The sequence below is a fragment of the Triticum aestivum genome, chromosome 7A, assembly GCF_018294505.1.
Source record: "Triticum aestivum cultivar Chinese Spring chromosome 7A, IWGSC CS RefSeq v2.1, whole genome shotgun sequence".
Taxonomy (NCBI): domain Eukaryota; kingdom Viridiplantae; phylum Streptophyta; class Magnoliopsida; order Poales; family Poaceae; genus Triticum; species Triticum aestivum.
The window spans coordinates 559,536,733-559,550,453 of record NC_057812.1 but is presented as its reverse complement, the minus strand read 5'-3'; the positions used below and the strand labels follow the sequence as shown (position 1 = coordinate 559,550,453).

The following is a 13,721-nucleotide window of genomic DNA, read 5'->3' as shown; positions in this document are numbered from 1 at the left end:
CGCTGTCCCCGCTCCCGGTCCGTGAAGAAGAAGGAGTCGACGTGACCCGCGGCCCCAGTGGACAGCCGCGCTGCCGCCCCACGGTGGGCACGTCAGGCAGGACCGTGTGGCACGCGGAGCACTACGGCGTGGCCTTCGGGATGACAGCGCCAGAGGAATACATGCCCCTCATGATGGACCAAGGACACCCTCACGAGAGCGAACAAGGCTCGCTCCTTAGCCCAAGCTGGGGGGACGAGGCACTAGAAGCTGAGCCTTTCCAGGAGCCCCGGGACGGTCCCACGGGCCACGCTGGAGGCAATGATTATCGGGTACCGCTAATTCTTCAGGAGCAGGCATACGCTAACCATGGATCACAGGAGGTGCAGGTCACCACACCGAGCAGCTGCCCCGCTCCCACAGTCTCCTACCCCTCAGGAGGAGGGCACAGGGGGCTGCAGGAGAGGGGACGAGATCCGACATCACCACCGCGGCGTTCGGAGCAAGGTGTTCTCAGGAGGTAGGCCCTCTGCTGGGGAGGTGCCTTCGGGCCTGCCCCTGGCGGAGGACCCGTGGTCGTCGGGGGAACCGCTGTCGATCGCTCTACCCCATCGGCGGCGTCCTGGTTTCCGGTCATCGTTGATGGCACTAGAGTGTGGCGCAAGGTGGGGCCCTCATCTGGCAATATGAAGCAAGGCCAGTACCTGTGAAGAAGGCCCAGTGCCTGTGAAGCTCGCCGCCCCGTGACACTCATGCAATAATGAGTGGGGCTGTACACGCCCCGGAGTCTCAGGGGTGCCGGCCTCAGGCCCCGGGGCTCCCTCCCACGCCCAGTGGCAGCACTTAGCTCCGCGCTGATGAGAAGACGTCCAAGACTAGATTAGATGCCGGACGCAGCCTTTTGTCTACTTTCGTTGCTTTTCCCTTTGGTTGTCGCTTTCCCCCGCTGGATTCAAGTTGGATTCGAATTTGAGATTTGCGTGTGTTCGGGGAAGGGGTGCTTAGTCTTGTTCGAGCAATTTCTCGCGTTTTGGTTACCACTTCGCCTCAGCTGCCTCCCCTCGTGAACCCCTCGCGAGCCGGGTCAGGCCTAGCTTGCGCGCAGCCCAGACTGCCGCCGCCGCGCCCTCTCAGGAGGGTGTTTTGCTGCAGGTCCTACGGATCCAATCAGGGAACACTCGGGACACCACAACCTCCCACAGGATACCTCAAGGCTAGCACGAGACCAAGGGCAAGGAAGTAGGAACGATGCACAATCAGTCGGATAAATCCCCCAATGCGTCCTCAAGAGCACCACCCGAGCCGCTGCTGGCGCCGCTGAACTCGCCATCGCTGTCCGCGTCGCCGTCAGCGGCGTCAGGGCCGTGCGCCGCACCACCCTCGTCGGCAGCCTCGACCACGCTGTCATTGTCTGAAGCGAAGGCCCTGATAAGAGCATCCACATTGTCTTCCACCCAGTGCGCCAGGTCGCCTCGGACGGCCTGGGGGACTGGGGCGATGGCAGCGTCGAAATTGAAGTGGGGATCCATGTTCTGGAGATGGCTGAAGACGCGAGAAAAGGCACGCCCAAGCAGGGCGCGGCTCCTCTCCTCCACCAATCTGTCAGCCCTGACCGACCGCGCCTCCAGCTGCGTCACGACGTCAGTGAAGAATTGAAGATTGCCGGCGTAGTTGACTGCATGCGGCTCACCAATAGCCGCCTCGCAGATGTTGCCCAAGGCTGTGTTGGCTCTCTCCCGGAGCATGGTGAGCATGGGGCCGTGCTCATGCTCCAGGATCCGCCGCTGACGTATCTCATCCGCATTCTGGCGCGCGACGGCCTCAGCCTCCTCCACCCGCTGGCAAAGAAGGAGCACCTCGGCCTGGGAGGTGGTTAACTCACCTTGCGCCACCTCAAGGGCGGCCCGGAAAGCATCGGCCCGCCGTGTCGCCCCCTCCAGCTTGGCTCTCAAGGCAGCAGTCCTGCCTTCAGCCTCGGCCCGGATCAACCCCAGCTTCTCCTCGAACTCGTGCTCGAGGTTCAAATGCGCCATCGCCACTCGACATCCGACCTCCTCCAGGACACGGGCTTCCTGTTCAGCGACATCATCCTCCACCTGCGTCACCAAGCGCGCCCTCGTCTCCAGATGCTCGTACTCGCGGGTACGTTCGGCGGCTTCCAGCGTCAGCGCCTCCTCACGCTTCTGGAGCTCTGCTGAGTCGCCAGAGGCCACCTTCATCGACGCGAGGGCTACCTCGCCCAGCTCCACCTGCTCCTCCAGTGAGTGGCACCAGGCCAGGAGCTCCCGAGCCCGCTCCTCTGCCGCCGTTCGCCGCCGGTTAGCTTCCCGGGCCTCCTCAGCGGCCCAAGATCGAGCCTCCCGAGATGCCACCAACGACGCCTTGGCCTCTGCATCATTAAGATCGCGCTGACGGCACGCAAAGGCGATGGCGCCCTCCAGCTCGCGCCTCTCTGCAGCCAGGCACAGGCCCTCGGCCTCAAGGCGCGTGTCTTCATCAGCAAGCTCCTCACCAAGCAGGCTTACCGCGTCAGTCGCCCTTCGAAGGAATCCTTGGCGGAGAGCACGACGCTCCCAAGCGCGCTCGAGCACGTCTTCCACGCCATCATCTGCCCCAAGCAAGCGCCGAGGACCACGAATCAGCCCCCCCTCCGGGCTAGGGGCTGGGGGCTGGCACCCTCGCGACGGTCACGCCGCGCCAGAAGCCCGGCCTGGGGCCACCCGTCCCCAGGTGAAGAGCGCAGGGAGCGCCTCAGCCAATCGTAGTCCACGACCAGGCGGGAAGCCCACGGCAGGCTGGCTATGCCACGAGAAGGTCTGCGGAAGAGGATCGCGAGGTGCGCAGGGCCACGATGCGCCTCGGGACGGTCCGCCCCTTCGATCGCCCTCACCACAAGGGCTCTGCTGCTCGGGGCACTTGAGGGCGATGGAGGGGGTGAAGCCAAGGGGGACGACACCTCAGCCATCTCCGCAAGCTCGGCTGGAAGGGGCCTGCGGAGCAAGGGTCAGTAAAAGCAACAGAAGGATCCGGAGCTGGGAAAGGAGAAGGCTTACTCATCAGTGGCGAAGTACTTCCTACGCTTTAGCAGGCGACAAGGGTAATCGTCGCACAGGGCATCCCTTCTCTTCCGGAGGGCCTCAAAGTCCACGCGGAAGCGGCCCAAGAGTTGGGCGCAGGGATCAACCTGTGACGAAGACGGGGCATCAAGGCGATCTGCGTTAGGGGCGCCTGCCTGATGCGCGCTGCCAATCGCCTCGCCAAGGGAAGCAGTCGGAGCCTCAGGGGCCTCAGTCGCAAGCGCTGAGGGTAGCTGCTCTTCACCCTCAGCCTCAGCGACACGGGCCATGAGAGCCGCTCCCTCATGAGCATCGCCCGGCGCCGTCACCCCGCCGGGAGCCCCCTCGGCCTCTAGCGCCTCATGCCTCCCTGCTCCGCCGCTCGAGGAAGAGACGCCTTGGCCGACTGGAAGGGCGGTCACCACCACTGGGTTCTCGCGAGGCCCCTGGAGGCCGGCGGGGCGTGGCCCCCACTCATCAAAGATAGGCATCTGCTTCACAAAATCGCCCCTGCTCTGGCAGAGGTACAGCAAGGCCCCTCCCTGCTAGATGCTGCCAGGGTTGGGGTCCCCAGTCAGGGTAAAGAGCACTGTCCATAGCACCTCAGGAGTCAAGTCCTCTTCCTGGAGCCTCATACGATCATCGCGCCCGCTGAAGGCCCACATCCGGCAGGAGTGGCGTTGGAGAGGAGCAATGCGGCGTAGCAGGAACTCCTTCACCACCTTGGGCGATGTCACGCCGAGTGACCTCAAGAACGTGAAGCGGTGCCAGACGAAGATGAGCCGGGGGCTCTCAAGCGTCTCCTGGCCCCAACCCGAATTGGGGACAGCAGGCGAAGTTGGCTTCGATAGCAGGGGGCTGGGCACCCCTGCGTCCACATACAGCCACCGCTCGCGAAACCCAGCCGCGGGCGGGAGGAGCTTGAAGTCTATCCTCGAGGTCACAGTCTCAGACGCGGCAATGAAGCTCACACACGCCTAGCATTGGGTAAGGTCGACAAGGCGCAGCGAGAAGAAGTGGCGCAGCAAGGCAACCGAAGGAAGGATGCCCATCATAGCCTCGCAAACAAAGGCGAAGACCGAAAGGAGGGTGATGGATTCAGGACCCAGATGCATCATGTGGATCTGATAGTGGGAAAGCACGTCATTGAAGAAATCAGAAAAGGGAGGAACCAGACCCGCCCACAGGGCATCGGCCAAATACGGGACCTCGGTGACTATCCTGTCGATGGAGGAGTGGGATGTGGGACATGCAATCGTCCTCCCGCATTCGTTGAAGATAGTGGCCAGGGCCGAGCTGACCTTGCCTAAGCCCTCGGCGGGGGCCACCAACGGCGCCGGACCAGGCGGAGACACGGGTTTCTTCCCTCTTCCCTTCTTCGTCGGAGCCATGGCGATGGAAAGGGGGGGGGGAGTTCGAGATTGGGTCGAAAACAGAAGCTGGAGTTCAAGCGGAGGAAGGACAAAGGGCGCTCGAGCGACAGAAAGGGGAGCGGCTGTGTACAACTACGAGTCCGCCTAGCATGGCGCAAAATCAGGGGGGGCGTGGGGGAGCAGTACCACCCACGTCCTATCAACCGCCATGTGGCGCCCAAGGCCGCAGGTTGTTAGGGCCCGCGGCGCTTCGCCCTCGCCCTTCCGCCTCCCTGCACGGCCAAGTCTGGGCGCGCCTTGGGCCCGGGGGCTACTGTCGGCATTCTGGGAATGGGGGTCCCCAGACTTGCCTGCCTGCGACCTGCGGCATGGCTCAAAAGGGGGCCCAGCACGACCCATCTTCACCAACACAGACCCAATACCCTCGCGAGGGGCCAAGCCTCGCGGGGCGGACAACGCGGAGCTTCCTCAGGCACGGCCTCATCAGGCTGGCTCGCGAGGAGGCGGAGAGATCAAGGCGGGGTACCTCACGAGGTGCCCGTGACGCAAGCCATGACGACCAAAGGCGTCAGGCGGGTGCCAGCCCGCGCAGCGTCCTCCTTTCCTCTTTGGTGCAAAGGGAGCAAGCGCAGCCGCGGAGTACCGAGGCATCAGGCAAAGGTTGCCATTTCAGTGCAACAAGACCAAGACCAGGAGGACTACAAGACGGAGGTCATCGTGGAGCCCAAGACGGCGCCTCCACTCCATAGTCTGCACGAGATCACCATGAGGTCTTTTGCGAGGTCCCGAGAAGGTGAGGTCAGATGGTAGGTTGGTGTCAACCCGGCCCGCCTCATCCGCGACGAACATGAGGGAGATAAAAGTTAAGCTCTCTCCCGGTGGTAGGCCACAGGAAGCAGAGGAATATCCGATCCATGATCGGTCTCCACCCGGTGCCGACCGTGCTTGGCGAGCCAATTGACGAAGCATATTTCCATCAGGTCCCACGGTAGAGGTCCAAGCGCAGCTGGAAGTCATGGATCGAAGGTCACACAAGGGGTTTATTTAGGTTCGGGCCTCCGGATATCAGTACCCTATGTCATGCTGGTTTCGGTTATTTATAGGATATCTCATGCGAGGGGTTACAATGGTGTACGATGTTGCTACCAAGAGTTCTCCTATCTGAGGATATATGGAACAAGGGGAACCCTAGACCTCCCTTTATATAGACATGAGAGGCCTAGGGTTTACATGCTAGATGCGGTCTGGGGGTGCCGCTGTCCTATGGTCTTGGGCGTCAAGAAGGTCGTCTGGCCTCTTAGGGTTAGCGCCATGTCATGCGCCCATTGGGCCCCCTTGTAGTTGATGAGGCAGGGTTCCTTGGTGTTAGCCACCCCTGGTACATGATCCTGTCATATCCCAATTACTGTCACCTTGGGGTCTACAGTTCAAAACAATAACATGTGCATATATATATATATATATATATATATATATATATATATATATATATATATATATATCTTGCAGATAGGATCAAGAACTCAAATATATTCATGAAAACATAATAGGTCTAGATCTGAAATCAAGGCACTCAGGCCCTAGTGACAAGCATTAAGCATATTAACATCAATCTCAGTACATAGTTGATACTAGGGATCAAGCACTAACAAATTGACTCGATTACATGACGTATCTCATCCATCTCCATCTACCTCCAGTATGCCTATGATGAAATTACTCACTCCCTGTGTGAGCATCATGAGCTTGTTAATGAAGAAGGGTTGATGATGACAGCACTGACGAATTGCCCTCTCCGGAGCCCCGAACGGACTCCAGATTAGGCCCCCATTGAAGAACAGGAGGTGGCAGCGGCACCGTATCGTAAGATGCAATGAAACTTTCTCTCTATTTTTTCTCAGGAAGACGGTACTTATGGAGTTGGAATTAGGTCAGACAGAGGTCGGCGGGCCCCACAAGGCAATTCGGCGCACCCCCTGCCTTGTGGGCAGGTGGTGGCCCCCCTGCAGCAGATATTTGACAAGCATTTTTTGTATATTGAATAAAAAATCTCCGCCAACTTTCAGCCAATTCTGAGAAATTTTATTTCCGCACAAAAAACAACACCAAAGTACTTCTGCTAAGAATGTTAATTCGGGTTAGTTCCATTTGCAAATTAGAGTGTTAATTCAGGTTAGTTCCATTTGCAAATTAGAGTTCAAAACAAGAGCAAAGTGTTTGGAAAAGTAGATACGTTGGAGACGTATCAATCATCTCTACTTTGTACCCCGTCCACATCAATATAAGCAAAGCAAGACGTTGTGTTTTACCTCTTTGAGAGGGCCCAAACCTGGGTGAATACATGTGTCCCCGTGTCTTTGTTACCATCGTGGCAAGGCTACCAGATCGCGACCCCCTACCCGAGACCTGCCGGATTTAACTTCGACAATGTTGCCCTTCTGCTAATTCCATCTCTTTATCCCTTTTGTAGGTGAGGTTTTCTGCGTCTGTTTCATGGTTTGGGGTCTCTCTATTCATCACATCTGAGATCTGATCCCACGGGGTTGAATTAGCGGACTAGGGGGAGGTGGCAATGTATGATACGACCATTGGTACGAGAGGGTGAAGTTACCATGCACTGTCTTTTCTTCTAAATAACCAGAAGTGGCTTGGTTTCTCCCCACTTGATCATCTCCATATGGAAAGGCTTTTATGATGTGCAATTATCGTATTTTACACTAAAATAGATGTTCTCCCACCAATGCTCAAATCTCCTACTTCTTTGGAATCTTGGTGAAATGTGACAAAAAGGGCATGTGAACGCGGCAAAACACAAAAAATCCTATGACTAAGATGCAAAAAGAAATAAGGTAGAAACTAATGCAAAATGTACTCATCATTTTCTTAGCAGGTTTTGAGTAGGACGGTGTGAAGGTTATGCAATCTTTACTTTCCATCTCATGCAATAGAGGAAAGTTGTTCATTGTGTAAACATATTTTGACAAGTTGTTTCCTTCCTTTTTTGATCTCTACTTTGGAGGCCCGCCATGTGGTCTTGGAAGGAAGCAGATGTTCGTTTCTGTTGGTGCAAATGCTTGGCCTATTTTTGGAGAGACCTGCCTAGTAAATGGATTCTCTCTGGATGTCTCTGGATGATGTTGAAACATAAACACAACCGTTATCCTTGGCTTATATCCAGTTCCTTCAACCTCAAGTTCTCCTATTGTGAGATCAATCAGAGGTTCGGTGTTTGTCTTTGATGTACCCTTAGTTGATGACGAAGATGCACACTGGTCACGTGTGCTATCGAGAGGGTAGCATGGCATCCCCACCGAACGAGTTCACCACGTGCCACATTTCTTCAAGAGATTTGCCTCGTCTTTATCAATGGCGGTGTTTCTTTGTATATTTGTTTAGTGTGCTGCCAAGTGGATAGCGTTGCATCCCGAGGGAAATCAGTTCATCACGTGGCGCATCTCTTCGAGATTTTTTTCTTATCTTCATCAAGGGCGATGGTCTTTTGTATTTTCTCTATGTAAGCCTTGTGCAATTTCTGTGGGCGTTGGACTAACGAAAGCATGTTTGCTAAAATAAAGCTATACTTTATAATACAATCACTACCAAGCGACCAGTAATTCACAACAATACACTAATATTTACTAGTTGAAACATACGAAGGGTATATAGAAAGAGAACATGAAGTGTTCATAAGTTTTTTACAATAGTGTTCGTCAGTTTCAATCAACTGTTTTGCTTCTTCTTCTACAAAAATATGATACATAATTTGTGTATTCTCGAAAAAAACATTATGTTAGGGTTTTCTCAATGACTCCAAGATTACTAGCCAACAACTAATCTAGAGTTTGATTAGTTCATCAGATATAAAAAAACTTTGTTAGTTAGTCAACTCCAGAGACAGATAGTGCCAGTGTGCTATTGAGCAGCGTGCACTAGACTACAAAGCTTTTGGGCCCGAGGGCTGAGGGCACTCGCTTCTCACACTTGTTTGCCCAACTAGCAGATCCGCTCTCCGGTCAAAACACACCTCTCCACCATGGGCGACGACGCCGCCTCCCACCCCGCCCGGCGCTACAACGGCGAGGACCGCTTCAGCGCCCTCCCCAACGACCTCCTTGGTGACATCATCAACCGCCTTCCCTTTACGGATGCTGCGCGCACTGCCGCCTTCGCCTCCCAGTGGCGCCAGATCTGGCGCTCCACCCCGCTCGTCCTGCGCGATGCCGACGCCCACCTCTCTGAGGCCACGCGCGTCGCCACCGTCGCACGGGCCCTCGCCGACCACTCGGGGCCCTTCCACAATGTGAGCCTCTTCAGCTGCACGGCCTCCTCCCTGGATCTCGAGCTCCCAGAGTGGCCGCGCCTCCTCGCCACCAAGAGCATCGAGAACCTCTCCTTCCTGAACAAGCAAACCCAGCCCCAGACCACCTTGTCGCCCCTCCCTGCTGACATCCTCTGCTGCGGCTCGCTCCAGTCCCTCTCCCTGGCCCTCTGGAAGATCCCCGATGACCTCCCGCTCGCCGCCAACGCCTTCCCCAATCTCCGGAAGCTCGGCTTGGTACGGAACGACACAAGCAACCAGTACATCCACCGCTTGCTTGCTGCCTACCTTGATCTGGAGTACCTTGGGCTCGTGCTCGATGGTAAGCCCGAGCGTGTCCATGTCTGCAGCCAAAGCCTCCGGTGCTTGCTCCTTGGGCTGTCCAAGGTGGAGGAGTTCACCGTGGTGGATGCCCCGCTCTTGGAGCGCATCATCTTCTTCAAGCCGCCTTATGGTGGAACCGATTGCGTGAGGTTCTGGATTGCCTCGGCACCCAAGCTGCGGGTCATTGGCTACCTGGACCCAAGAATTCACAAGCTGCAAATCGGTGACAACATCATCAAAGTACGTTTGCCTTTCCTTCTCTCTCTGGTTCAATGGAACTATTCTTTTTTTATGAAAAGGGGTCTCGCCCTCGCTCCATTCATAAGAAAGAAACCATACAACTTGAGTACCATTTATTACAAACTCTCTAAGATCATAGGGAGGCCTAAGCACCTCACTCCAAAAATATTGATAGACTTTTGCCTACCCCGTCAAACCAACGGGAGGGAAACTAGAACTAGGAGGACACATTGTAGTAATCTTGGTAAAGGAAAATCAAATAGAATAACAAAACATTCTACTTTCAAACTCTTACATGGGTATAAAACCTAGGTCAGGGACGCATGCCAGTGAAGAAGCTCAGCAGAGCCGTGAGAACACCACATGGATAGTTTCCCATCGCTCCCTTCCATGACATTGTCTCACTTGCTTCTCTGCAAAGTTCTAGTCTGGCTCCAGAGAAAGGGAGCTTTTAGCCTCCCCTAGAGATGATTATGGAAATCCATTAAGTCTCTTCCTTCCAGCTCCGGAAACGGTTTTGTCTAGTCTCTCAAATATCGGGAGACCATGCCTAGCACCTATTTCAGAGGAATCAATGAAACTTTGTTAAATATTATAGAGTTTCTAAAGTTCCACAACCCCCATAGGAGATTGCAGATGTAACTATAGAGGTTTAGAAGAGTACATCCCTTTAGATTCATATTGCCAAATCAACGAATCTTCCTCATCTCTAAAAGGTGTAAGCCTAACAATATTAACTAGTTTGAACCATTGCACCATTAGCTCATTTGAAAAAGTTCCCCTACAGGTACATCTTAGATTACCACCATCCCACAAATCAACAATAGTCTTATTTTTCTCTTGAACTAAAGAATACATATCCCAATATGTTGTAGCTAAAGGAGCATTTCCATGCTAAATATCTTCCCAATTTAATTTGTCTGCCACTCCCAACATACCATTTATACCCAATTTTAACAGCCCAAAGCCCACATAAAGCTTTTCCAGAACTCAGAAGTGTGGCTGTCCTGATAGCAAAGGACGCTGGGATTCCTGGTATTATACTTATTGTCAACTATCTTCTTCCATAAGGAACCTTCACCAGGTATGTATCTCTTAACCTAGGATCCTATTAAACAAATGTTCATATCTTGGAGGTTTAATACCCCATCCCCCATATCCCCTCTTCATACAAATGGAAGGCCAATTGGCTAGATGAATTTTGTTGGCCCCTTCACTATCACTACACAAACAATTTGCCATGTGTGAATTGATCAGGTTCAAGGCCCACTGAGGGATTTAAAGAAAGATAGTAAATACAAGGGGATGCTAGCTAGGCAGGACCTAGTCAGGGTATTTTTTTTCTCAAATAAGAAAGACGTTTGACTCTCCAACCAGCTATTTTGGCTAAAAATTTATCAATCAAAGCTAGCAGATCTTCTCTGCTAAGCTTGTCAAAATGCAAAGGAATTCCTAAATACTTAATAGGGAAATCCCTAATTATGCATTGGAAAATGTCCACAAAGGGAGTGAGATCATTAACTGTCAAGTTAATAGGGATAAGAGCACTCTTATGCTAGTTAATTGGGATCCCCGAAATTTGTTCAAAACAAGTTAGAATCCATTTCAGATTCAGAGCAACAATGGCATCATTTTATAAGAACAAAAGGGTATCATCAGCATACTATACTCTTATAATAACACTCTTTAAATGGAACTGTTATGTGACAAGTTACAGAGTAATATGCATGTTCTTCTGGTGCACTGTGCTGCAGCCTAACACAATGGCGAGTCCAGGAACCGTGGTTCCTAGCGTTGAGATATTGGCCGTGAAGGTGAACTTTGGTGTCTTCTGGGAGGTGAAGATGTTGGCCAGCTTTCTAAGATGCTTCCCCAACGTTGGGACGCTGCACATCGAGGTCCTCATGAATTGATCATCAAGTAATATTACAACAATCATTTATTAGTAGTGTGTTTTGTATCTAACTGAATGATGCACTCATTGGTATGAACAGCAGTCTGTACCGCATGATCCATCAGTGGCCGCTCATGAACCCACCGGAGAGCACCATGCTAGGTTCTGGCAGGTGGCCAGTCCAGTCGAAAGCTTGAGATTACACGTCAGGAGCTTGTTCATCCACAAATTTCAAGGGAATCAAAACGAGTTTGCATTCCTCAAGTACGTGGCCTTGAACGCGCGGGAGCTGCGAGCATTGCTGGTCGTGTCACCTGACAAAAAAATTGCTTTGGCACTGGCAGAAGAGGTGAATGAGATGGCAAAGAAATTGGATTGTCCGCCATTTCAACCATGGACTGCTAGAGGGTTGTTGGAGTCACCTAGAGTGTGCAATGTTTTGATCTCTCCTAAAGTACCCTTTCTCGGTGTCCATGACCCTTTTCGCTGGTGAACCAATGGTTGGCTATGTGTTCTCCTGATCCCAGCTTATTTGGGAATCATTGACTGCTCTACTTCAAGGTCAAGTTGTTTAGTTTGTAAGGTGTGTGATCTCCTAAGATATGGCAGTTTCAACTTACCATGAGTATATTGTGAACAAAGCCTTGGGTTTATATGAGTAAAGGATTTTCAACTATACAGAACAACCTAGAAAATAGGGAAATTATAACTAGATACTCAGAGAGCCAAATGATATCAATCTCTAGCACGAGCCGCCATCCTAGAAGCCTTGTGTAGATCATAAATCACATAGACAAACCATCTTGTGAATGAAACTTTTGCCACAATGAAAGATTGTGCAGAGACTGCGGTTATGACGGAGAAGGAGCACAGACTGCCAGAGAGCAATCTGTCTAGTCAGGAAGGCACCCAAGGAGAGAATAAAGAGGCCATGGTCATGTTGCTGCCGGAAAAATGACCCCGATGGTCGGCCTTCAACCTTTGGTTGGTTGCAACACGAACACCGAAAAGGGAATAAATAAGAGAAGCATTACCTTGACAAATCAACACGAAGATACACAAGGCGCCCACCCCAAATTAGAAGGACCCGAGATAGTATGGACACCGCCCCCATATCATACACTAATAGTCGAGAGAACCAGCATTTCTGATGGGAGATATGGAGGGTACTGTTTCGCTGCCACCATCGCGAGAGTAGAATCCACGCGCAACCAAAGACCTACCTAAGACACCTAGATACTGATAACCCACAAGTACAGGGGATCAATTGTAGCCTCTTTCGATAAGTAAGAGTGTCAAACCCAACGAGGAGCTAAAGGTAGAACAAATATTCCCTCAAGTTTTATCGACCACCGATACAACTCTACGCACGCTTAACGTTCACTTTACCTAGAACAAGTATGAAACTAGAAGTACTTTGTAGGTGTTTTTGGACAGGTTTGCAAGATAATAAAGAGCACATAAATAAAAAGCAGGGGGTTGTTTAGATAAAGACACAACTAAGTTAGTTTTAGTAGAGAGCTTGTTGTCACACAAGAAAGTTATTTGTCCCTAGGCAATCGATAACTAGACCGATAATCATTATTGCAATTTTATTTAAGGGAGAGGCATAAGCTAACATACTTTCTATTCTTGGATCATATGCACTTATGATTGGAACTCTAGCAAGCATCCGCAACTACTAAAGATCATTAAGGTAAAACCCAACCATAGCATTATAAGGCATCAAGTCCTCTTTATTCCCATACGCAAACAACCACTTACTCGGGTCTGTGTTTCTATCACTCATGCCACCCACCATAAGCAAATCATGAACATATTGCAAACCCTACAGCGAGGATCCCTCACGCTTGCGCGACACAGAGAGCACCATAGGACAACACCAATAATAAAACATGCAACTCAAACCAATCACGATCATCAACTAACCCATAGGACAAAACAGATCTACTCAAACATCATAGGATAGCCATACATCATTGGGAAATAATATATAGCGTTGGGCATTATGTTTAAGTAGAGATTACAGCGAGTAAAAGAGGGGTTACACTGCTGCATAGGGGGGGGAAGAGTTGGTGATGATGGCGGTGAAGTTGTTGGTGTAGATCATTGTCGCGATGATGGCCCCAGCGGCGTTCCGGCGCCACCGGGAGAGAGAGAGGGGAAAAGAGCCCCCTTCTTCTTCTTATTCTTCCTTGACCTTCTCCCTAGATGGGAGAAGGGTTTCCCCTCTGGTCCATGGCCTCCATGGTGGCGGAGGGGCGAGAGCCCCTCCGAGATTGGACCCGTCTCTCTGTGTTTCTGCGTTCCAGATTCTGCCCCTTCACCATTTCTCAAATTCCCGGAGATCCGTAACTCCGATTGGCCTGAAATTTGGACATGATTTTTATCCGGATATTAGATTTCTTGCGACGAAAGAAGGTCACCAACCGCCTTACGGGGTGGCCACGAGGGCCCAAGGCACCCCCCATGCCTCGTGGCCCCCTCGAGCATCGTCTCGTGTTGTTTCTTCTTCCCAAAAATCACATATATTCCAA

The 13,721-nt window shown here is 52.1% G+C and overlaps 1 protein-coding gene across 1 annotated transcript; it reads left to right on the top strand.

Moving 5' to 3' along the window:
• Window positions 1-8,441: 8,441 nt before the first annotated feature.
• Window positions 8,442-11,842, top strand: LOC123153480 (putative F-box/FBD/LRR-repeat protein At2g05300). Its single transcript, XM_044572586.1, has 3 exons — window positions 8,442-9,290; window positions 11,045-11,188; window positions 11,285-11,842. Exons 1-3 carry the CDS (start codon window positions 8,442-8,444, stop codon window positions 11,675-11,677), a joined length of 1,386 nt encoding a protein of 461 aa, XP_044428521.1. The 3' UTR covers window positions 11,678-11,842.
• Window positions 11,843-13,721: the final 1,879 nt, after the last annotated feature.